Source organism: Tachypleus tridentatus, chromosome 1 (genome assembly GCF_004210375.1).
Source record: "Tachypleus tridentatus isolate NWPU-2018 chromosome 1, ASM421037v1, whole genome shotgun sequence".
Classification (NCBI taxonomy): domain Eukaryota; kingdom Metazoa; phylum Arthropoda; class Merostomata; order Xiphosura; family Limulidae; genus Tachypleus; species Tachypleus tridentatus.
The window spans coordinates 106381716-106409645 of NC_134825.1; the positions used below are offsets into that span (position 1 = coordinate 106381716).

General features: G+C 33.0%; 1 protein-coding gene across 1 annotated transcript in view; it reads right to left on the reverse strand.

The window, feature by feature from the left end:
- Positions 1–17131: 17131 nt before the first annotated feature.
- The window catches only part of LOC143232832 (5'-nucleotidase domain-containing protein 3-like), a 43991-nt gene continuing 33192 nt past the window's right edge, over positions 17132–27930 (reverse strand). Inside the window, exon 4 of the mRNA XM_076468755.1 lies at positions 17132–17251. Within this exon, the coding sequence (XP_076324870.1) occupies positions 17132–17251 (120 nt within the window). The remainder of the gene's footprint in view (positions 17252–27930) is intronic.

The window sequence follows — 27930 nt, forward strand, 5'->3', positions numbered from 1 at the left end:
TTATTAAGTGAGTGTCATCTAAAGCCGTTTCTTTTCAGAGGGATAAAAAACAAAAGCGTATTAGTAATTCTAACCAGTGCAGAACAGTTTTAGTCTGTTTTCTTGCTTTAGTGTACTTCAAGCTGGAAACATTGTATACTGTTTTATATATATTTAAAATTTATAGAACTGTTGTAACGGATTTAATATTATTTTAATATCTATGTTTTTTACAGTTTAATGTATATTTAGAAATTTATGTAAATAATATTGTTAAACATGTATTGCGCAAGTCTATTCTGTTCTCTAAATTTGTAGAAGATTCTCTCAGGTAATAATCAACTATATATGTTTTATAAAAGCGCTCGCGTGTCTTTGGATATTGTTGGGTCAATTGAATTTTCGAGAATTTCGCTTAAAGATTATAAATCAACGCGCCAAGAGACAGTTTTAGGATATTGTTTGATCGCTGCAATTAGTATACTATAAGCCTCGGAAGCTATAATTGTAACAAACGCTTAATAACCGGAAAACAACAGATACTTGACCAGATATTAACTTCAGACATTAGCATTTCTACGAAGACATTTCATATTTTTGCCGGGAAAAATATTCATTTGTGAAGAATAGAGCTAGCTAGCACTTCCTGTCAAGTGAATTGTATCTGTGTTTCAAAATAAAACTAATTTCGCCTTGCAAACCATCGACAAGGTATTCAGTTCCAGAACGGAAAAAGGGCTTAATATTGTTTGTAAAACCTCTGCATATAAATTAGAATTAATTCGTTCTCTGTGAAGCGTCGATAAAAGATTCAGTCCAAACAAGATAGAACACTAAGTACTGTTTGTAAGTTTGTAAAACTCTTGTATATAAACCATTATCTGTAATAACCGTTATTATAAATTGTATTACTATTTGTACATTAAAATATATTTGTGTTAAGAAAGGAAATTGTGCTTATCAATGTTGTTGGTAAATATCATAAATTTGATACATATTAATGTTTAATTATCTTCTAACTTCGTTTCTTCAAATTTCCGGTTATTTGAAATAGTAATACGTAACGTAACATAATGAATTATATACTCGTCCGAGATAAACTATAGTACGTAACAATATTAACAAAAGAAATTGTGAAAGAAGCGATTTGTTCGAGTGTTGTTTAATTTTGCGCAAACTTATTCCAGATCTATCTCCAATAGCCGTCCCTAATGTTGAATTGCTATTTGAAAGAAAACTGATGACCAGTAACTCCACCACAAATTCTTAGGCTACTCTTCTTAGGCCAAATAGTGAGATCTGATAGTCACGTTCATAACGTGCCTACGGGCCTGAAGAAGTGAAGAGTTTTTGTTTGTTTGTTGTTGAGCCTCAGTTCCACAGTCCAGTGCAATAACAGTTGGGTTGCATTCAGCTTATAGAAACCACTATTTATGTTTACCCATCTGTAAAAGGATGATGAATATTAACCCTAATCAACCAGGCTGCGTGATATTCTTTTTTGTTCTGTACACTCCATTGATAAAATTTATCACATAGGTCTTAAGAAAATAGAAGAAATGTATTTAAAAATCTTACAGGCAGGATAAATGACAAATCATGGATGTGTCAAAGTTCTATATGGTTGTTTGTTGTAGTTTTTATTCTTCGATGGCCACTTTCCGAATTATCTGCTGCTGAAGTTACATAATGTTTTCGTAAAAAACACTAATGTTCGAAATCTACACGGTGTTCGGAAAGTCACTGTGCACTTATATTTTTATTAACAGACAAAACAGCACAGTGAGTTTCCGAAAACCCTGTATAAATGTTCCTGGTCAAATATCTGAAGTTCTTGATTAATAAGGGTTACTTACAATTACAGTTATAGTTCCGAGTATTGTGGCACACTAATTACAGCAAACCAATAATATATACTATCTTTTGATGTGTTGTATTGGTTATATTTATAAGAGTGAGGAAAGTTTCTCGAAATTCACGCAACAATATAGACAATAAACAAGGGTTTACCTAAACAAATATTTGTTTATCCTTATACTGAGAATTTTCTACAATTTTAATGAATAGGCAGGAATTTTGCAATACAGATTTAACAGTATAAGTTATGCACAATTCTAAACATAAATTTAGCTTAAATAAACATCAATATTAGAAGAGTTATGTGATAGTATATCTGTCGCACTTTATATTCCAGGATAACAATGCCACTGCCTACAGTGCACGAATTGTACAGGATTATCTCGACCAGGAGGACGTTACAGGATTACCATTCTCACCAAGTTCTCCAGAGTGTAATCCCATTGAGAACTGTTGAGCCGGAAACTGATCGTAACCCTGACCCTAAACTAGCTACAGTGTGAGTCGCTGAACCTCCTAGTGATAAGTTGGAATGAAATCACTGTGAATTACATAAGTAATATTAATCTTGTTTACAGCATGCCACGTCGCCCTGCGGAGGTTATTAGAGTACAGAAAGAACTAAGCACTTAATGTGTAATATAAACTTATATTAGGTAAACAGGAACTAATTATAATAATTTGATGATATATGTTGTGATTATATACGTTTTGGTAAACTTTTACTGTGATAGGTGAATTGATGAACTACACATCTTTCTACTGGTGTCTGATAAAATTGTTTGGTATTCTAATAAAACTTTCATGATGTCCACAGAACCTATCTGATTATAAAAATTTCAAATGCAGATGTTTGAAAAGAGAATTTCTTAATTATACAGTGCTAAGTGTATTTGTATTCAATTTTAATAATAATGATCTTATGCAAAATTTTGGCTAAGACTGTATAGCTTAATTAACCCTATAAAATAATTATGCAACACTAAATTTTATCTTAGTGATTATTGTGCTTCACCAGTATAAAATAATCTCTGTTATTTAGTGCGGAATGCATGATCTACCATTGCTACTTGCCTAAACAACACCTATATTTCCATATACTCTTACTTTTGCCCCCTCTAGTACAGCGGTAAGTCTATGGATTTACAACGCTAAAATCAGGGTTCGATTCCCATCGGTGGGTTCAGCAGATAGCCTGATGTGGCTTTGCTATAAGAAAAAACACACACAGACTTTACTTTCATCTACTGTTACAGTGTCGTCACTTTTGTACTAGGTCTTCATTGCCTTTTTTTTAATATAATATAAATGATGACAACAAACTTTAGTTCAATATTAATAATTCGTTGCTGACAAAAAATTTAAGTTGTTGTGCACTGAAAAAACCAATTATTAAAAGATCATATCAATTTATAATAGGATAACCACTACAAGATAAGGTTGTTGGTATAATATCAATTGTATCCTCAATCAGCTGTGACTCATTTCAGACAAGTGAGCTGAAATGCAAATAAATGGTTCATAAGGCTATTCTATGCATAATGGCCTGACGTTTGTTATTTCACTTATTACTCTGAAGAGAAAATACAAACTTGACAGAGCTGGAAGATGTTAAAGAGCCATGAATAGAATCTACAAAACATAGTTGAAATGTTTCACTCAGGCAGAGAGCCATCAGACAAAATACAGTTTGCTAGTACTGACGAGCTGTTGCAAATTGGTTATAAGTGCCTCAATGTAATATTCGCAGAAGATGGGCCCACACTGAAATCAATGATATAGGTAAACAAACACCTATCAAAGGTATATCATCACTCACAAATAAACAGACATTTATTACATTATAATATCTTGCATTATATCTGTTAGATTTCTGTAGCCACAAATGGAGATCGTGTCAGTTATAGAATTAGAAACAGGTTTCACAAGACCAACTTCCATACCAAATTCCTATTGAGGTGCATTCTGCTCATGGCAAGACACAAAATGGTCCGAATGAAATGGCGTCGACCAAGCACACGTCCAGTGGATCAATGAAACGTGGAAAACTATTTTGTTTTACCGGTAAGTTGCGTTAAAGAACGGGCATATACTCAAAGTAAAACGATCTGGAATCAGGGCCAACTATATTTTCTTTACCTCTTCGAAATCTGAAGTAACCAATAAAACTGGCAATTGACAGGAGTCAGTGTATCACAAGATGGCTCGGCATGGCCAAGCGTGTTAAGGCGTGCGACTCGTAATGTGAGGGTCGCGGGTTCGCATCCCCGTCGCGCTAAACATGCTCGCCCTTTCAGCCGTGTGGAGTTATAATGTGACGGTCAATCCCACTATTCGTTGGTAAAAGAATAGCCCAAGAGTTGGCGGTGGGTGGTGATGACTAGCTGCCTTCCCTCTAGTCTTACACTGCTAAATTAGGGACGGCTAGCACAGATAGCCCTCGAGTAACTTTGTGCGAAATTCAAAAACAAACAAACAAACAGTATCACAAGATACTTGACGCATTTAAGTTTTAACTTTTAAAGAATAAAACCAGAAGCAAGAATTCATGGTAGCGATATCACAAAGAGTGGGATTCTTTAGGCCTAAAATGGTGATAATAGTACTAAAATAAAATTTTTTGTAAACAAAGCGGTTACCATCTTAAAAAATGTACTAGGCTAACAGAACTCGATAAAACGAAAAGTTTGTACTAAATTACATGAATACAGTTCAAATCAGGTATATATTTACTGGTAAACTGTTGTTCTGAGGCAGGAGCATTCAGCAAGACTTATATTATTTTACATCTGAATTCAAACTTAAAACAGGGTAACTTGATCTACCCTCTAGTCTTCAAATTGAGATTCTGTGCATATTGTAAATGTATGTAGTATACGAATTTCTTATACCTATAGATAATTCATGTTAGTAGATAAAAAAACAACAACATGGCAACAGATTATAATTATTGGTATCAACAAGAAGTTATTCACTTATAATAGATATGTATATCAATGTATTCCTGTAGAGTAGATGAAATAAACAACTGAAACTACATAAACGCATTACACTACAAACGTTGCTGCAAATACCATTTCTGTGCCTTTCATGCTATACCATAAGAGTAATCAATGAAGTCAGTGTGGTTATAGTATTTGAATCTGTCTGTTTGTCAAATGTAATTAATATGTTTGCTTATTTAAATCTTTAACGGAATTTCAACTCATTAAAATTTGGATTTCTACATATGTAAATCAATGAAGTCATTAGTGTTTGATTAATACTGTTTAATTACTTTGTTTTAATAACTCATTTATGTCATCATTTAAACATCTAAATAAGTTAATAAAGATTAACAACTTGTATTTCTGATCATAAGGTACTGAGCATACAAAACACCAGACAAACCTAAACTATATAAGCAGTACATGGACAACTAAAAAATAATTAATGAAATACTACTAAAGTTAAATAAATGTCTCTATTAAACCCTTGACAATGAAAAAAAAATATTCGTTTGCATATTTTGTAAAGCAATTAAGTGCAAATTTAGTGAATATAAATTTGAGCTTATATGATTGTAAATCCATCATTAAAGAGTTCTGTGAACTGAACTGCAAAAGACAAGCAAGTTTTTCATACAGAGAAAGTGGATGGTAAAAATATTTTGTAACTAGCTGCCGGTCAAATGAACAATATAATTTGCTAAATTAATATGACATCATATTTATTAACAACAAGGAACTTGTTGGTCCATCTTGGCTGTCTCATCCAACAAGCCAAATTAAAACTATTAAATAACTAAATTAAAATCCAGACCTTATCATTAAAGTATCTATTAACTATTTTTCAAACTTGCTCAGGCTAACTCTTTCCACAATTCCGAAAGCATCCCATTCCATAGGCGAAACACGCTCTTTGCAAGAATTAAAATTGTCTTAGCTGAAGACGGTTTCTACCTTGTCTAAATCTATATTTGTTTCCCCTATTTCTATAATTCTCGCTGTCGAGTATGCAAAATGTTATTGCATCAACATTATCAATTTCTTTTACAATTTTAAACAGTTCAATCAGATCCCCTCTAGAACTTCTTTTTTCAAGAGAAAACAATTTTAAGGATCTTAATCTCTCCTCATATGACAACCCCTTCATCCAAGGTTCCATTTTAGTAATCCTTCTCTGAACCCTTTCCAACAATTCAATGTCGTTCCCAAGATAAGAAGCCCAAGACTGAACATAATACTCCAAATATGGCGTAACCAGTAACCTATACAATGAAATTATAACATCTTTAGACTTGTATTCAATATTTTTGTAGATACAATCTAAAATCATTTTCGACCTACCACTAGCAATAGCGGTCTGCTTAGATGGCTTAAGAGATTATCAGCTACTACACCAAGATCCTATTCTTTGAATACACTCTTAAAGTTATTTCTGTCCAAATTATAATTAAAATTATGATAACCATCATGCAGTATCTCGCATTTCCCATAATTAAAACCCATCTGCCATTTATCTGCCTAACTCACTAAATGATCTAAATCATTTTGTAAAGTAGAAACATCCTATTTATACCCAGACCTTGGTATCATCAGGAAACTTAATAATCTTATTTACCATTCTTTAATATGTATTATTAATGTAAATCAAAAAAGAGCAATAGTCGAATGACTAAGCCCTGAAGCACCTCCCTTGCAATATTAATCGAATTTGGCTAAACTGCATTTATTAACAACCCTTTGCTTTCTTCCATCAAGTCATTCTTCTATCCAATTAGTTAACTTATCCCTCAAACTTATAGAGATAAGCTTCTTTGCAAGCATTTTATGCGGCACTTTGTAAAATGCTTTTTGAAAATCCAGATACATCAAATCCACTCCTTTACCCTCGTATACATATGCAGTAACATTCACAAGACATGCCAAAAGCTTGTAATGCAAAATTTTCAGTTAGTGAAACCATGTTGGCTATTGAATAAAAAACTAAACTTTGTTAAATTACTTTACAAAGTATCTTTTATCAAACACTCCGAAACTTTATCATCACATTATATAAGACTAACAGGCCTGTAACTACTGGAACAACCTCTAATATGTCCCCTGAAGATAGGAATGACATCAGATAAATTCCAATCTCTTAGTACTTGTCCACTTTTCAAGGACTTACACAAATTAATTGTCACAAATGGCTAACATATCCAATCCTAAATCTCCTTTAAACCTTCGGGTAAATATTATTATTATTTAAACTTCCCAATTTTACCTTAAGAAGCAGATAATTTGTGCAACTATCGGGTTCAACTTTGTTTTCATCTATCACTAGCTCAAGATGAAGAAAACTGCTAAGTCTTCATTACGCAAAGCTGAAGAAGCATCATAATTTAATAACCTAACCATTTCATAATCATCAGATACAAGTCTTCCTTTGTCGTTTCTGAAACGTTTTATTTATCTCTAATGTAGTTTTAAAAAATCCTTAGTGTTAAGTTTTATGTTTAAGCATAATTTTTATACATCCTTTTTATGTTCTAATTTCCTGTTTGACAAAATTTATAAATTTTTTATAACTGCAGACAATTTATTTCTTAATTTCTGATGCTTTTCTTTAATTTTATCTCATATTTTTTGTGTGCGAACCTGGTTCTCTGGTTCTTTTCACTAGCAGCTACACTTTTCTTTCTGTGAGCAATGTATTTATTGTGAATATTGAATAATATTTATTTAATATTTCCCGCATTTTCTCATTGTCTCCAAGTAACCCAGTTGCCCAATTCATAACAGATAATTCTTGTTGTATCCCTTAAAAATGACTTTTTTGTAAAATTTGCAATCAAAATGTCATAATTTCTAATTTCGACATGAATCAAAACATCAAACATAATACAGCAATGATCACCTGTAACATTTACCAGTTTCCACCCTCTCAACCATTTCTATATTTCAAGTGAACAATAAAGTGTGTTTTTTTTTTATTTTAATGTGTAGTAATATTCAAACGCGATATTGCTGTTTTAATGATATATTAGATAACACTATTTTGTTTGCGCGTGTGTAAAAACGTACTGTTTTCTCCTGATTTATTTTAAGTTTAAAAGCGAATGATTGGATTACGTAGTTGAAACATATGCTAAGCTGATTTAGTTTGGTGAGAATATTCATTATAGCAGAATTCTCCGAGACTGAAAACTTGAGATAACGGAATGAATTTCGAGACTTAGCAAACTTTGTCTATAATGCTTTTAAGCTGAATATGTGTAACAACTTGAAAAAAATGCCTTGTTTTTATCAGTATATCTATATTAATTAATAAAATTGCTATGCCAGTGTGTTTCAGTTTTTAAGCTGACTTGAAGGAAACTTTTTATTTTCATCCAATGATTTACTGACTTATTCAGCGAGTATCATCTAACAAGTTATTTTATCATACTGAATTGTTACCGAGGTAACAAAAGGTTTCCAATATGCTAATACTGGTTTTGTTCGCAGATTTTGCTGAGCATGTTTCTTGTGTTGTATGCCGTAAATAATTTCATTGTTGTCGTATATTCATTTAAACATTCTATTTTTCTATTCTAGCACGTGTATTTGTATTAAATTCTTATTGTTTGTTGGACCTAAACCAAACTGTAGCTGAACAGTTAACCCAGACAAGGACACGCCACAGTGAATCTTCATAACATGCGTTTAATTACTGACCTTTGTTAGAGCATAGGCATTACTGAAATATCTATATACAGAATTTCCTTTATGAATTGAATGATCAGAGTAGCAAGGGTTCGAACAAGATCAGAAAATAGATTGCGAATGAACTAAGAAATGTTCAACTTTGATTTAACGGCCGAACATAGTAAACCCAGTGTTATTTGAGCTGTTAGCTTTCCTTATCCATGTGTTATAGTTCTATGAACAATTTAGTTTATATTAATACATACTTTAAAACAAAATATTCACTTAGAAATTGATGAGGAGAGATTGTTATGCTGCATAAAAGCTTCTCTTGATTTGACCTCTGGAAGCACATAATTTGTAATACTGATAATTTGAAGAAATAAACATTTCACCAAGATTTGATCTGTTTCAATATTTTTTGCCCTGTTCTAATTTTTTTTGATAATACCCTCCTGTCCGTATTATTTTTGTAAGGTATTAACTGCACATTTTGTCTTATTTTGTGTGCATGCGTTTTCTTATAGCAAAGATACACCGGGCTATCTGCTGTGTCCACTGAAGGAAATCGAACCTCTGATTTGAGCGTTGTAAATCCGAAGACTTACCGCTTTCCCAGCGTGGGACTACCTTATTTTACAGAAAGACTGGATAAACTTAATATCGTTTAGTTATATAACAATTTTCCAAAATTTGCATAAAAAGCAGTATATTTTAATTTTAGTTAGATATTATGATATTTGTTTCTTAAGTAACTGCAGCTATTTGTAACGTAAAAACTATAAAAGACATAAATGAGCGACAATCCCTGATGAAACCTGATATTTGCCAATTTTCAAATGCAATGAAGTTCTCAGGTTTTCAAATTTAAACGATGTAATTAACGTTAGATATTTGTTATATAACAACTATCTTGGTTTCTTTGTAAGTGCGATAATGAGGTAAACCTTCTGCTGTACGAATGGTAATATATGTACTTGTTTACAGATGAACACACAACTGCAAATTTAAAAAAACAATGCTTTAAACATTTTAAAATGTTGCTTTAAAGGTGAAAATACAATACTGATTTAAAACCTTTAAAGTTGTTCTGAATCCAAAACTCTCCAGGGGATTAGCGGTGATATTACGAGCTTACAAAACTAAAAGGCCCGGCATGGCCATGTGGTTAAGACACTCGACTAGTAATCCGAGGGTTGCAGGTTCGAATCCCTGTCGCACCAAACATGCTCGCCCTTTCAGCTGTGGGAGCGTTATAATGTGACGGTCAATCCCACTATTCGTTGGTAAAAGAGTAGCCCAACAGTTAGCGGTGGGTGGTGATGACAAGTTGCCTTCCCTCTAGTCTTACACTGCTAAATTAGGGATGGCTAGCTCAGATAGCCCTTGTGTAACTTTGCGCGAAATTCAAAACAAACCAAACCAAACAAAGCTAAAATTCGGTATTCAAGCTATCCTCCTAAAACAAGGCACTCAGAGATTATATGAACACCTAACAGTATTATTTAATCTCTCACTATCAGCTGGATATATCCCCGTTTCTTGGAAGGAAGCAATAATATTAATGTTCCAGAAAGAAGGAAAGCCAGCGAATAAACCAAACAACTACCGCCCGATTAGCTTAACCAGTTGTATTGGCAAAGTATTAGAGAGGATAATTAGTAATCGTCTGTCAGTTTACTTTGAAGAAAATTCAAAATTACCAGAAATTCAAAACGGATTTCGAAAAAACCGCCAAACTACAGACCACCTGATTCGACTTACAGAATCAATTACCAACAGCTTCAACAAAAAAGAATGCACTGTAGCTTGCTTTCTCGACATTGAGAAAGCATTTGACACAGTGTGGCATAATGGCTTACGTCATAGATTACTTGAAATGGCATTACCCCAGGAAACTATTCGCTGGCTGTCCAACTTCCTGGATAACAGAATGTGTAAAGTAAATGTAAATGGGGCCCACTCAGGGTCCTTTTCACCCGAAGCAGGAGTCCCGCAGGGAGGGGTTGTTAGCGCTATATTATTTATCATGTACGTGAGTAATATGCCTCTGTCGGACCTAAATTTAGGTTATGCATCACAGTTCGCTGACGATGTAGCAGTCTGGAAAAGTGCCCCCACTCCGTCAATAGCAGCAACGAACCTACAACCAGTCCTAAATAACATCGAAGAATACTGCCAGAAATACAGAATCAAAATTAATATTCCAAAAACCCAAGTCATATTCTTCAGCAGACTGAATAAGCTGAAAAAAGATCCACCAAAACTCTATATGAATGGATCACTTTTACTGACTGCTACTTCTGCTAAATTTTTAGGTCTAACCTATGATTCAAAATTAACGTGGCTACCACATATTAAAAATGTACTGATACGAATCTGGAAAAGAGCAAACTATGCAAGAAGTCTTTCAGGTAAAATCCAAGGAACATCACCAGACAACATACTTAAAATCTACAAAACGTACATTAGACCAACAATAGAATATGCATCACCTGCCTGGATTAACATAGCACCCACACATTTACAGAAATTTCAACGTATACAAAATTCAGTACTAACTTCGGCATATAAAGTATCACGTAGCACCTCAACCACATTCATGCACAAGTATGCAAACATAGACACAATATCTGAAAGACTCTTGCATAATTCTCTAAAATATTTCAATAAGAATTGGCATAAAAATGACTTAATGTGTGATCTCGACAGATATCACGTACATGATGTAAATGGTCCTAAATACCTCCCCTTTTAACATATATTTAAGAAATGTAACACAAGCTGACCACTGTGCGCTAGATACTTAGTCCTTGTTTCTTTTTATTATTATATTTACATTTTCTTTTTTTATTCATTTTATTTTATTTTTCCCTCATTTTTGAATTATTATTCAAGTATTGAATAATAATAATTATTATTACTTTTTGTGCGTGTGTGTGTTACTACAAGTAGTAGTAGCATTCTCTCTATCGAGAAAAGGAGAAAATACAAAAAAAAATATATATATGAAAATACAAAAAAATAAAAAAAACAAAAATGAAGAAAAAAACACAAGAGAAATAATAAAAGACCATTTCCACCGCAAAAAAAACCAAAAACTTCTTGTTCGTCCATGCATGGACTGAGCCCTGAAATGGGCCTGAGTATGATGATATACTTTTACTCTGGCCCAAAGCTTAAAAAAACCAAAAAACCCTAAAGACAGACGCTATAAATCGTTCGGGAGGGAGGAAGAGGTCAAATGTACCTGACCCTCCTGGGTATTTAACAACATCAATACCCAAATACCGACACAGTGAAACTTGGAACTAAAATTCGGGTTTGATTCCTTGCGGTGGAAATGGTGTTGATTAATAATTGTGTGGCTTTGTGCTAAAGTGATAACAAAAACTTACAATATTGATACACAAAAATGGTTTATTTATTTGTTTATGTTTCGAATTTCGCGAAAAGTCACTCGATGTCTATTTGTATTATTGATCTCTACTTTAGCAGTGATAGAGAAAATGCACGTTGTCAACACCACCTACCGTCAACTATTATTAATCAACAAATAGTGGGATTCGTCTTAACATTAAGGCACCCCTTCCATACCGACTGAAATGGCGAGTCGGTGAGAATAGAACCCGTGACCTTTAAATTGCGAGTCAAGTAACCTAACCATCAGCCCATGCCAGGCCAAAAAGAGAGTTGCAATGCTTTAAAACGTTTTGTACGCTGTTTTAAGAGTTCATACATATAATGTTTCAAAAGTTTTGATGACGCTTGTTATCATGGTTTATATGTAGCTTTAAGTGTAAAAATGCCATCATATCTCTTAAACGTTTTTGATTATGTTTCGTTTGCAAAAATACATTATATCATAACGTTACAGTATTTGTAATGTTGTTTTAAAGATAAAAAAACATAATGTTAAAGTCAGATATCTTTAAAAGGTAAAAATATTCCCGTATATTTACATAAACAATGCACTTTTGGTTATCTCTCTGAAATGCCCGGTATGGCCAGGTGGTTAAGACACTTGAGTCGTAATCCGATAGTCGCAGGTTCGGAGCTCCATCGCACTAAACATTTTTGCCCTTTCAGCCATGGGGACGTTATAATTTGACTGTCAATCCCAGTAATTTTTGGTAAAAGAGTAGCCCAAGAGTTGGCGTTTAATGATGATGACTAACTGCCTTCCCTCTAGTCTTACACTGCTAAATTAGAAACAGCTTGCGCAGATAACCCTCGAGTAGCTTTGGCTTTGTGCGAAATTCAAAAACAAACAACTTGTCTGAAATCGTTATCACAAATTTCTCAATGAAACTCTACGAATCTCATATCGTTAGAAAGACCTTTATCCGAGGAGTCCGATTGCATATTGGATTTTCATTTAGAAGTATCTTACCTGATTTTTGTTAAATCAAACTTCTAATGTAACGAGTATGTGACGACTAGCTTCGATTTTAGTATAAAACTTTTTTATTTGCAAAGTATCTCACAAAACAGCACTCAAATCGTATGTAATTTCCTTTGAAAATGAACACTACACGAAATACAATTGCTTTGAGCTTTCTCGACTAAAATAGGTACGCGCAGTTAGTTCAAAACCACATGCTTCTCACTTTGTGAACAGGTATTCAGACGCTTCCTCATTATCAGCTACGTTTGCTTTAGTGACATCTTTACATTTTACTTTATTTCTCAATAGCTTAGCTGCGTTCATTTCACTAACTGCTATAAACACTTTTAACTACTTTTTCTTCAATACAGGTAATATTCTTCACATCAGTGAGTTTCTTTGTTTTTACTCGTAAAATGTTGTTATACACTGAACGCTCATAACTGTTTCATATTCTGTAGGCTATTACAAATACCATTACTATATTTTATTGTTTACTTTATGAGTAATTTTAGTTAATAACGTTACTTTTACCTGAGTTTGTTTGACTGCATTTTGTTTGTTTTTTCCAAATAGACCAGGATTTATCGATGTAACACATAAGGCCTCCAAGAAAAGGCAGTTTAAATGTTGTGCGTGAAAACGATATGGAAAGTTCATGTGAAAGACATAAAAACTACTGCAAATGTTTTACTAGTCGTGGCTTGCATATAAATGTTATCTTTATATTTTAAGGAATGGAAAACGCATCACACTTAACATGCATTTTCAGTTTTTATCAGCCGCACATTTGAAGGGTTAAACTAGTCATTACTCATACTTTGTAGAAAAAGTATTTACTGTTTGGACCGAGTTCGCTGTTCAAAAGATCTGCTATTTTATGACGAATAATACTGATACATTATCATTATGTATAGCTTATTAATTAAAGTAGCATTCTAACACATCCTGAAGAAAGCAAATAACAGTGTGAGAAGAAAGTAGGTGTTAATTGTGACATTAGTTTGTTGTTTGTTTGTTTTTCAAAAATGAAATCTCTCAACACATTTATTAATGATCTAACATGCTTCCGAAATCTTAAGGTTTGGTTCTCAAGTATAACTAAGATTTTTTATCCCCCTCAGTTAATCAAGAAAGATTTTTTGCATTAATTTCTTATTTAATAAGTATTGTACCTCACTAAATGTTCAGTTCTGCAGAACTTTCGTTCTTACAGTTAGCAATTTGAAGACTATTATTATACGTATGAATCAGCCAGTAAAACACTAAAAAAACACACCAGTCCACGTGTGCATAAGCTTGAGGTTTTTTGCTTGTATTAAATGTCTAATTTTAGCACTTGTTGTCACCAGCTTATCCTAAAACTGAATGTCAACCACCTTTTCTTTATTTTCCCCACTAGCGAGCTGTGGTTGTTTCAAAATGAATATTCGATTTCTTAACGACCATTACAAACAAAACCATTCACTGAGGAATTATGAGATGTATACGTACGTCATCCGCCGTGATGTAACAGTAATTTGTTCTAATTAAGTTCCTAATTAAAATCAACTCTTGCGTTGACGTTCTGCTTTCATATAAACAGGAATGGGAATAATCGATTTGTAATATGTGTGCCACTCTGTATAGAGACCTCTACTTAACGAAATGTGAATTTAACATAAATATTTACTACTGTGAATTATCTTAAACTTAAAAGATCAAGTGTAAAAAAATCAGTTTTGTTTGTTTGTATTTTTCGCTAAGCTACTAGAGGGTTACCTTCAATACTTATTCTTAATTACGAACTAATAATTTCATTGAACCTTAGATGTGTGATCCTGTGTGCTAACGTTTTATTAGAATTAATTTCGAACTGATAACCTTTGTGTGGCTTTGCGCGAAATTCAAAACAAACCAAACTAATTATAAAACAGTAAACGGAGTTTACTTAACTTTATGACTAATACTGACAAAAACAAAAAGCAACAGAAGAATCGTCTACGGCATTTATTACGAAACAACATTTGATGTATATTTTGTGTTTCTAAATAGTATATTAATTTTCTTTTTCGCCAGAAATAATTAAATGAAATACATGATTTATGGAAACTTTAATTACAGTATTTTGATAATTCGAAACATTTCTATATTCCATAAATAGGAGACTTATCTTTGAGAAGATACCTTTACTTAACTCGGGTGATGAATAAACAAATGAAAATATTTTTTGATTGAGTTTATATTATGTTGATACCTTGTATTTATTTTCTTTGGGGCCTGGCATGGCCTATCGCGTAAGGCGTGCGACTCGTAATCCGAGGGTCGCGGGTTCGCGCCCGCGTCGCGCCAAACATTCTCGCCCTCCCAGCCGTGGGGGCGTTATAATGTGACGGTCAATTCCACTATTCGTTGGTAAAAGAGTAGCTCAAGAGTTGGCGGTGGGTGGTGATGACTAGCTGCTTTCCCTCTAGTCTTACACTGCTAAATTAGGGACGGCTAACACAGATAGCCCTCGAGGAGCTTTGTGCGAAATTCAAAAACAAACGAACAATCATTTTCTTTCCACGGAGGTAATTACAGAAAAGTTGTCACATTATAAAATATGCGTAATATTCCAGATATGTCAAGTATTATTTCTAACATTTAAATAATGTAAGTTTTTTGGTGAAGTACTTTAAGTCTGATAAAAAATACTGAAATCTGTAAAGAGCTATCCAAGTAATAATTTGTTTCTTTAACACTCCTACGAAAAGTGGGGCCTAATAGGCCCCAGAGCAACTTGAAAGGTTATTAATATTAGGCTAATAATTTTGTATTTAAATGAAATTGACATTTAAATCCATTAATGAATGGATTAACGAGATTCCCACTGTCCCTATCTACTATCTAGCGAAACCACAGCCAGGGGAACGGGCTTGGAGAAATCAGGACTAGAAACGTCTTTTCGTATGAGTGTTAAAACAAAGCCACATTAGGCTATTTGTTAGGCCCATCCCGTATTTTAGCGTTGTAAGTCCGAAAACTTACTGATGAACAACAGAGAGACAAGAAACTGGGTGCTGAAAATATATTCTTATTCAAATAGCCTTTGTTCTGGTGTTTTGTTCTGGGATTTAGAACGAGTAAAATGATATTGTTTTTGCACAACTTTTTCAAACAGTGAATCCTTTTTAATTTTAAATGGTTTATGTTTCTGGTTTCAAAGAGTGATTTTATTTAAAATAATATCTTATTAAGGTTACGATGACGACATTTGTGTAACTCTTGACGCAGGTGTTGAAAGAAAAAAAAACAACTTTTAAGACTTTCCCAGATTCGACATGGCCAGGTGGTTAGAGCGCGCGCATGATTCACAATTTGTTGTTGTTGTTGTTTTGAATTAAGCACAAAGCTACACAATGGGCTATATGTGTTCTCTCCATCACGTGTATCGAAACCCTGTTTTAGCGTTGTAAGTCCGCAGACATACCGCTGAGTCACTGGGGAGTGATTCACAATTTGACAGTGGCGAGTTCGAATCCCCGTCCCATCACACATAATTGCCATTTCAGGTGTGGAGTGTTATAATGTGGCAGTCAAACTCACTATTCGTTGGAAAAGAGTAGCCCAAAAGTTGGTGGTGGGTTTCCTTTAGTATTTCAATGATTTTTTTTTTTTTTTTTGAATTTCGCACAAAGCTACTCGAAGGCTATCTGTGCTAGCCGTCCCTAATTTAGCAGTGTAAGACTAGAGGGAAGGCAGCTAGTCATCACCACCCACCGCCAATTCTTGGCTACTCTTTTACCAACGAATAGTTGGATTGACCGTCACATTATAACGCCCCACGGCTGAAAGGGCGAGCATGTTTGGCGCGACGGGGATGCGAACCCGCGACCCTCAGATTACGAGTCATACGCCTTAACACGCTTGGCCATGCCGGGCTCACTTTCAGTGATAAATTAGAGACGGCTAGCACAGATAGAAACAGCTCGCGCAGATAATCCTCGAGAGGATTTGGGCGAACTTTGACAAACAAACAAATATATGGTTCAAGTTTATAATGCTAAAATCCAGGGTTTATATCCTCAGAGTGAACACTAAGCAGATGACCCATTGTGTAACTTTTTATTTACTAACACACAATAACAATCATCAATATATTATTGTAGAATATTGTTTCAAATGACCTGTATTACATCTCCTAACTATTTAACCAAGTTATTTAGTTGTCTTTTGCCCTCAGCTTTTATATAAGCCTTCAAGACTTAATAATGTTCGTATCGAGACTTTGTGTAGGTCAAACCATGACCAAAAGTGTTCCACCGACCTTCTTCACGTCAGAACAGCTTTGAAACACATTTTCAGTATGTTTCAGATCACTGTTAGAAGATAAATCCTCAACCAATGAATCTTGTTCCTGGGAAGAATGGCATGATAAATAAAAACATGCATGCACAAGTCAGCAGTCAGGCTGCCATCATTTTCATGTAATTCATCGATACTGTTTAAATACAGGTACATGTACTAATATTCCTCTACGTCATACATTGACAAAGTTATGATTCTCTTTTTCATCGTTGAACATACTGTTGCAGATTAACAATGTTATTTTGAACTTAGAGATTAAATAGCAAAAAGCACACATCACGAACTTTGTTCATTATGTTCTTTCTGGTTTCATACCCATTTCAACCTTTCGGTTTGATTACCTCTTTTCAGCAGTGATTGTCTATAAACTACACGTCTATTGAGACTATTTTGTGCTAATTTATATCTTATTATTAAACTTGAACTTACAAGTGGTGGACAAAAAAGTGTCCCTCCCTGAAAATGTTGTTAATTCGTTTTATTTTTTATTAGATAACAGAAAATATGTAAAACTGTTTTTTAGAACGAACTCGACAAGATCTGTTCACACATGAACTCAAATCCTAATTTTAACACTGACTTTCGTAAGTACCTGAACTTCTCATGATTTTAGTTACATATTCTCATAAAACGTGTTGTATACCTGATGTAGTTTCATAGGTCTTCTTATTTCAATTAGCCTACATGATGATCAAATAAGTTTCAGTGTCGATTCAGTATGATGGGGTGGGATATATCTTTGTATTTTACATCCTCTGGTCACTAAAGGACTTTGTAAGGTTTTAAGACAATAAATAGGATTACATTTCACTCATATAACGCGAAGTGCGTTCAACGGTGTCGTTGTTGGTGATTGATATAACAGACATGCTGTAAACGAAACATGCAATTTTCTTACCGGAAAAAACCAAAGAATTCAATTAATCACTATTTAATAAAAAGCTTGACGTTATTGTCTGATAAATGATCATACTTGTACCTCGCCCCCAATAGGTATTCACATCTTAAAAACTGTTATTCTAACAAATGGTTTGACCTGGAATGGCCAGGTGAGTTAAGGCGTGCGACTCGTAATCTGAGGGTCGCGGGTTCGCATTCCGGTCGCACCAAACATGCTCGCCCTTTCAGACGTGGGGTGGTTATAATGTGACGGTCAATCCCACTATTCGTTGGTAAAAGAGTAGCCTAAGAGTTGGCGGTGGGTGGTGATGACTAGCTGCCTTCCCTCTAGTCTTACACTTCTAAATTAGGGACGGCTAGCGCAGATAGCCCTCGAGTAGCTTTGCGCGAAATTAAAAAAAACAACAAAACAAATGGTTTACACAAATAACGTTCCAACTAGGTGTTTGTTGTAACCCAGCAGGTTGCAATAGTCTTCATACTAAGTAAAATGCATCGTCAGTTGTGGATATGACGGACATAGTTTGGTTAAAAATACTATTAAACGATTTTGGAGATTCCTAGTTGGTTGTTGTCGAGCGAAAACATGTCTGTGCTCTGCCCACTGCAGGTACTGAACTTAAAGTTTTAGCATTAAAAGCCCATAGCCTTACCGCTGAGCCACAAAGAGCTTCTCGAAAGAACTCCAATGGACCGAATAAAGGCCCCCCGCTAGTACAGCGGTATGTCTCCGGATTTACAACGCTAAAATCAGGGGTTCCATTCCCCTCGGTGGGCTCAGCAGATAGCCCGATGTGGCTTTGCTCTAAGAAAACACACACAAACACACGAACCGAATAAGGAATGTAGGGTTAAAATACAATAAGTCTAATTAATTCATGATGACGAGAAACCCACTCACTTGAAGTAAAAATGTATCTCAAGATGGGTGGTAACGTTGTTCTCTACTTTATTTTAATAAAGGTTTTAATACCCATGTCAGCCATCTTGAGATGCAAGTCTAATTAACATTTGTATCGATGGATATGTTTGGTATCACGATTTTATTTATTAAAATTTGAAACTGAATTAATATTTTATTCATTTTTTTTCTTCTGTATTATTAGCCACTTCAATTATTGGGATTTTTTGTACGTGTATAAGGCTTGATATTAAGTATTTTCAACTTAAACAGCACGTTATGCGATAAATGAACTAAACGGCTTTTAAATTCCAATTACAGAACTACTAACCAAAGGATTAGCAATTATTTAACAACACTCGTCACTTATATAGCTACTTATAACCTAGTAGCTAGAATGACTAGCCCAAAATATTCTCGCAGGCTAAATTGGCCACATATCGTGACTCGGACCTTGGACCTATTGATCACTTCTGTCAACACAGAAAGAAAAAAAAAATGAATATCTGGTAGAATTAAAAGCAGCATAATCAAAATATATATAGAAGTGCTAACGTGTATAATATGGATAATTTTAGCAGATGGGTGAGCGCCTGCAACCTGCCTTAATACAGGTTAATGATACAAACTCAACCCACATAATACTGATTAGTATCAAATTACGACGAAGGTAAGAATATGGTATATGATGGAATGGTGTTTTCTGAAAACTGTTCTTTTACATCATTCTCTTCTGCTTCATCGGATATTCTTTCTATTTGTGATTCGTGTTTTTGGTTTATAGAGCTTAAATCTCGTTTGCTCTTGAAAAACGTTTCAGTGGAATCATAATTTGCTCATCTTTGAGGAGTTCCATGTTGTTATATAGATTATAATATGTGTTTTATGTTTATGTGTTTATGAAGAGAGAAAGAAAATGATATTATACCAACAGTTTGATTTTAAAATAAAAAACAACTAAGAATCACATTTTACTTGTGTCAATCTTTACAAAAAAGTTTGCTTATTTTTTCAGATATCTAAAGAATATTTCTCTGGGCTCACAGCCCCTAATTATGAAACTGATAGGCTACAGAAGGCAAACAGCACCCACTCTTAACTTTTGGGCTTCTCCAATCTAATAGCAAAATTGGACTGTTACTCTTATAACCTACCCACAACGTTAAAATGCAAAGCACAATTTTTATGGAAAGAGACACGAACCATAAACATGTAATTCACAGTGAAGCACACTAGGTAAATCCCAGTCTCTTAAAAATATGGTAGCACTTTTGTTAAATCAAATACAATTGAGTATAAAATATTGTTCATACATTTATTCTTGAAGAAATGTTTAATAACTCTGTAACACATTTAACCATTTCTGATACATATATGTGTACATAGGTTTAGGGCTAGTTGATGTATTGATGTAGTGCACCAGAGGTTTTAAAGGTAAAAGTATTAAAACCATACAGAGTTAGTTTACTTGAAAAAAGTAATTTTTCTGATTGTGTAAAACAATTTGACATACATTTGTTATGTGTTATCCTACTTTGTTATTTGAATCATTTTATACCTAACATTTTCCATTATTTCAAGCACTAGAAAAATTTAATTTCTAAATATGAATGCACAGCCGTAAAACAAATAACATAAGTAATTAATAAAGGACAGGTCAGTTTGCCTAACCCTAAAAACATCATGGGATACAGGCATCATCACCTTATCAAAAATACTTTCCTACACAATTTGTGCATCAAATTGCTTAAGGGTCTATTACTTTGTTTCAATTGGGCCCGTAATAGTGTAAGAGTCACACAAAAAATAAAAATATGATATCATTGATAATTCTGCTAATTATTCCTGAGGTCAGCTATAAATTTTATTTACAAAGCAAGCGATTCCACTTGACTTGGCTTGATTTATACAAGGAATGTTGCGACAAAAAAAAACATGTGGCCCGACTAGTAGTTGACATTATTTTTTTATGTGACGATTTGATTTTTATTATTATTCTGTAGTTCTTTCTGTCACATACAGCATGTATATATCAATGAAACATAAACATATCAAAATAAAGAAATTCCCACAAAGTTTATTTGTGAAATACACCTTAACAACTGTTACCAAACATTTCTATACATATTAATAAATAAAAATAAACAAACACAAAAAGGTGAAATCGATATTAGTAGTCTATCTTAATCATCGTTTTATATTAATATATATTAGAAATTAACAATGATTGAACATAACCCCCAAAATATATCGTGTAATGTTATTGAACCTTTATCTCAAATAAGTAATTATGTACTTAATAAAAATTATTAACTTAATTGTAACATAATCTTATATGAATAAAGTACCATTTAATGAAGTATTAACCAGTTTGTCTGTAAACATTAGTTAATAACTAATATTTTAATTTTTAACTCTGTAGCTGTATTTATATCCCATAACTCCCTGGGGAGTTGGTTCATTATATATGGTATTATTTACTTTTTCACTCTTGCTACATAGTAATTAGTATAATTTCAAATTACTAATATTTGTTTTCTAGTGTTCCAGTATTATACATATGATTTTTAGTAATTAATGATTTAACCTATAATACAAATTCAAAATTATTATATATTTATAAAGTAAATGTACATCAAATAACTGATTTCTTATCATTTAATCTGTTATTTTAAAACGTGCATTAAGTTCATCATTTTTGTTTAAAAGTGACATCTGAAATATTCTTTTATTAAATTATATTTAGTTTTGTTAAATAAATATTACTTTTTGTACCGTATATTGTCAATCCATAATGTATAACAAGTTCTGCTAAAGATACGTCAATTTTTTGTATTAATTGGTAAAATATTCAGTATCCTCAGTAATTTTCTTGTAATTGTTCTTAATTTATTCCAAATCATATTTATATCTTTTATTTCAACCAAAAACATCATTTATAATTAGTCTTAAGGTTTCCTAGTATTAGCTTTTGTTTTATGAGTATTCATATGCATTAACCAATACCTTAATTTGTGGAAGTCAACTTATAAAACTTGTTTGCCAACTTTCACATCAACATGAGTTACAGTTAAAGCTGTATCATCTGCATAATGATATATTTTACTCTTTAAATTTATGTTTACAACATCAATAACATAAAAATTAAACAGTAGTGGAACCAAAATAAAACTTTGTGGAACACCATATTTCATAGCTATTGGGTTACTCATTATGTAAACAGTTCTTGTTATTTGAATACTATTACTCAAATAATTCATGAACCAGTTATGTAACTTTCCCCTTTACACTCATAAAGTGTGTGTGATTTACTGCATCAAAAGCTCTACATAAATCAAGAAATGATACAAGTAATTTTGTTTGTTTGTTTTGTTATTATGCAAAAAGCTACACAAAGGGTTATCTGTGCTCTGCCTACCACTGGTGTCAAAACCTGGTATCTAGCAGTATAAGTCTGCAAACATACCATTGTGCCACTGAGAGGCAGTACCTTTTTATTTCCATCTAATTGTAAACATATATCATTTGAAAAAAATTATAATAATAACGTGGTACTTTAATTTTTAATGAATCCATAGTGGCACTTGTTTATGATGTAAATATTTTCCAGTAAAATCCAAAACTTTGGTGCATACATATATGCCCTTTCATTATATTTTTAATTACAGGTAAAGTGGAAATTTATTGACATTTTTTTAAAAACTTGTAAACAGATTTTATCATAGATATTTTATATCCATCAGGTACTCTCTTTTCTTGATGGATTAAAGCTAATAGACATTTTATAACCTTTGCTAAAACATTAATAAATGGTTCTATGTACCTTAATTGTATGCCACCAGTTCATGGTCCTGTGTTAATATTCATTAAATTTACTGTGTCAATAACTTTTTCTGTTATTGGTTTGGTTTGTTTTGAATTTTGTGCAAAGCTGAACAAGGGCTATCTGCACTAGCTGTCCCTAATTTCGCAATGTAAGACTAGAGGGAAAGCAGCTGGTCATCACTACCCACCACTAAGTGTTAAGCTACTTTTCACCAATGAATAGTGGGATTAATCATAACATTATAATGCCCCCATAGCAGAAAGGGCGAGCATGTTTGATGTGACAGGGATTTGAACCTGCAACCCTCAGATTTTCTATTACTAGAGGGAACTAAATTGTATTAGTCTATGAGATTACATCTTCAAAATATTTTTCTATTTAGAACATAATTATTATTATTTTCTTTATCTTTGAGCATACTTACCTTATTATGAATTCTCTATTACAGTTATTCACTAAATCTATGGTAATTATATTTGTACTGATAGATTTAGCTTTATTTCTTCAAGTGACTCATCACTGACATGATTATTTACTAACTCATTGATACATTCCTATGTTTCTTTCACTTTACCCTGAGTGCAAAAAAAGATAACACGATTTTAATTTTATTAGTGACTGAAGCATTATCTATGCTCTTTTTCATAGTTTGTTTTACTGTCTTTTTATAATAATAACCAAAATCATCTATGATCTGATATTCTTTCCTCGATCACATAACTATTTACATATGTAAGTTTGTATACACATGATCTAAAGAAGATTTGACCAACTTTCTATTTCTCCATTTTGATCTTGTGCTAACATTATAGTTTACTGAATTCCAAACAAGTTTTGATTTCATTTTTCTTTAATGTTGACATGTATATATGTATATCACCATGATAAACTCATTTAACAATTTTTCCAAATTTAAAATAGAAAGGTTAGAACTGTAATTTGAGGTATGTAAACTGGAAGTAAGAAAACTATAATCATTTAACTCAACAGTAAATGATATTTCTGTATCTTCCAAACTTAACTTCACTAATTCTGTAGATAAATGTTTTTTTATATAAAAAAAAAAGTTAAAATTTCTCCTCCTCATTTATTACTTCTATTTCTATATATTTTTTAGTCTTCCAAATTATAACTTAGATTTCAACTTCTTTCGGAAATGTCTCTATGATTAGTAATATATCTATCAATATCAGAATTTCATCAACTGTACAGAAATAGTTCCACTCCCTGTGAATAATATTGATATTTAACATATTCAAAATATCACCTTCAAACGTCTCACAACTATTCAAATCTACTGTAAAAAACAACAACAGGAGCAACAGAATTCCACAATAAAACTGTTTTATGAATATCATCAGAGAAGAAAAGCATATACGTGTAGTTTGTTGATAAATTTCTAAATACTAGTAGTATTCTGCAATAACCTTCGTTGATTCAGCAGTTTTATTATAGTTTTATTTATTGCACGTTGTGGTAGATTTATAAAGTTGATTGGCTTAGTTACCACTTTCTACAGTTACACTCCATGTACAAATCATCAATCATTGGTATCAGTGTTTTCTTAACCACCAAAATAATTAGCTGTCATCACTAATTCTAATATCCTTATTAATCGCTATTACATGTAATAACAGAAGCGGCACATATAATAATTAGAGAATGTCCTTCTCATGTGCTAAGTCTAATCTAGTATAAGATTTAGAAAGGTAAATGTCATATAATGTTCTGAGCCATTATTGCTAATAAGAATAATTTTATACTTAATTATTACACAATTAGTAAAGTCATCGTTACAAATAAGTTGTTTATATACAATGCACACTCAGAATATCTGCATATCTTAGGCCCTTTACGACAACATTATAATTACGCTACCTGTTTATATAATAATATAGCTTCATATTTCTGAACTAGAAAATTTTCAAATGTATATATTTTTATATGGCCTAGCGCGTTAAGGCGTGCGCTTCGTAACCTGAGGGTCGCGGTTTCGCGCCCGAGTCGCGCCAAAACATGCTCGCCCTCCCAGCCGTGGGGGCGTTATAATGTGACGGTCAATCCCACTATTCGTTGGTAAAAGAGTAGCCCAAGCGTTGGCGGTGGGTGGTGATGACTAGCTGCCTTACCTCTAGTCTTACACTGCTAAATTAGGGACGGCTAGCACAGATAGCCCTCGAGTTGCTTTGTGCGAAATTCCAAAACAAACAAATATATATATATTTTTTTTTTTATAAAGTGAATAGGAATTGTGTTTAGGTACATAATTCATTCTAGCATTTCCAAGTACACGGTTTATAGAAAACTACAAAAATGTATTAAAGAACATTTGAAAGAAGGATGTCTGAACTTGTAAATAATAAAATTAAATATTGAAAAATAAGCACTAGGAGGTAGCGTATACAGAGTAATCAGGATTTTAATTTTAATTCATGTGTCAAATATCACTACAGAGACGTTTACAAAACTTCATTTAAACTTAAAATAAAATAGATTTGGATATTTGTTTTTTTCTGTCGTTTATCCATCACATGCGACGAAGTAGCCTTAATGCATGTAATGTACAGTTCTTTACTAAAATTCCCAGTCTAGTTTCGATCGATTTGACTTTTTTATGGTTATTGATGAATAGTATAATTTCCTGAAACCGGTGTATATCAATGAATGGTAAATCAAAGCTAGATCAGGGACTATGTATATTAAGATAGGTTTGCGTATTTCAAAAGGCTGTCATTTGGCAAATGCCAAAATATTTAAAATTTAAGCCTACGAGAACAATCACATAGAATTTAATTTTTTTCTTTTAGTCCTTGAACATCACATGATACGCGAAGCACCATACTAGTAAATGAACTAGGCACCATGAAACGCCTCCATTGAATAATGATCCATTTTCGTTAATAAACTAAACAATTTGGTAACGTTTCTATTCTACAGGGTGTTCGGAAAGTCACTGTGCACTTATATATTTATTAACAGACAAAACTGCACAGTGACTTTCCGAACACCTTGTAGCTATTGAGTAAACCAAACAACAACACCTGCATTTTTGTTTGTGAATTATGATTCCACCTCTGTTTTAGCCAATGAGCAAAGCCATCGTATCGTATTGATACTTTTAATTCAATTGGTGAACAGAAACTAAGAATTTGTCATAGGTTTCGATTGAGAAACGTATTGTCAGCTATATAATGTATAACTTCACATTAGTACTTTCTTCATAACAAGTACTCTGATCTCTTAAAAGGTGACGCTTCCAAATCTAAAAAGGATTTTAGTTGCTCAAAGAGAAATTCTGATAAGGAAAATTCAAGCCAAGGTAAACTAAACATTAAGGCCCAATATTTAGTTAGGGTATTGTTTTTATTTTTGGTGGTTTTATTTGACCAAAGAGAATCCCTGATGCAAAAGAAGGAAATAATTAGAACACCTTTTAATGTTTAATTATAAAACCTTTACTTGTTCTCGCAAAAGGCAAACGCTGTAAGGTCCATCTTATGGGCCAGTCAAACGCTAGATAAGAACCAGGAAATTAATTGTCGCTATGTTTAGAGACTATAACAATAACCGTGACGATACTCACAGTTTAGATAGGGAATCATGCATCATTGATGAATGCGTTTATTTTAGTGTTTATAGCGCCACAAACGTTTTAATCTTATTTGTTGTTCTGAACCGACTAAGGCCATCAATTAATATAACGTTATTCACCTGAGGGAACTAAAAGACAATATTAGTCGAAATAATAAAACATTTCAAACTGGACAAAGGCTATTTCTTTTCTTATTATTCATTTTACTCACTTTCAAGTTACAAATATTAAAATAATTCAAACGTTCTGGAAATGTAAAATAATTAAAACAAAATATAATGGAAGTTTTATTGAAAACTTTATGAATATAAAAAGAAAATGTTTCAGAACAAAAATGTCATGATTCGTTTGCTTTTTAAAAAGTAGACTTTGCCAATTTTTGTAAACACTGTGAAGTTAGGCCCTTAAGATATAACACTGTTTATAAATTCATGTAATAAGATATGTTTATAAACTATTCGCAGATCATCGTTCTAATTGTTTGTTTGTTTTTTTAATTTCACGCAAAGCTACACGAGGGCTATCTACGCTACCCTTCCCTAATTTGACAGTGTAAGATTACAGGGAAAGCAGCTAGTCATCACTACCCACAGCTAACTCTTGGGCTTCTTTTTTACCAACGAATAGTGGGATTGACCGTAACTTTATAATGCCCCCACGGCTGAAATGGTGAGCATGTTTGGTGAACGGGAATTCGAACCAGCGACTCTCAGATTACGAGTCGAGCGCCTTAACCACCTGGCCATGCCAAGCCTCACCATTCTAAAATGTAATTATAGACTTATATTTAAATCATCTATCTCAGGCTGACAAAAGAGTGGGGGTTTTACAGGTACTCTTATAACGAACTCATACAGTAGGTCCAAAGGTTAGTTAAAAACGTATCTAGCTGAGATACAATTATGAACAAAAAATAAGTGACTAAGTGTAACGGAATATCTACATTGATATTTTACATCTGCAATGTCACACTTAATCTCGTTTACAAATTCAGTGTATCAGTTATGTTTAACTAACGCATTAGATCTGAAGACAAAAATATAATCAAACATTAAATAAAAACGTACTTAGTTTCCAGATTCATGGTTAAATATCCACACTATTGTCTACTTCTATACGTTAATTCAGTGTTGGATTTATAATTCACAGATGTAAGTATTTCAGATCGTGTTCTGCAGGCTAGAAAGAAGTTGTTTGTTTTTTTCTTCTAGTACATGTGTGGTTTGTCATGCGCATGATAGATATTTTATTTTTTTTAGAATATTGTCCATCCATAAGTATTGTTTATTTGTTTATAGTTAAAAACAGAGTTACGCAATGGGCTACCTGTGCCGTCACTGGTATCGAAACCCGGTTTCTATCATTATAAGCCCGTAGAGGCGAAAGTATCATCCACAAGTAAGTGAACTAAATAACTGAGTCTATGTTTCGTAAAACCAATGGTTTGCTGCTAAGCCTCAGACAAAGTAAACCACATGTATTACTATAAACTCCAGGGTTTAAAGCCAA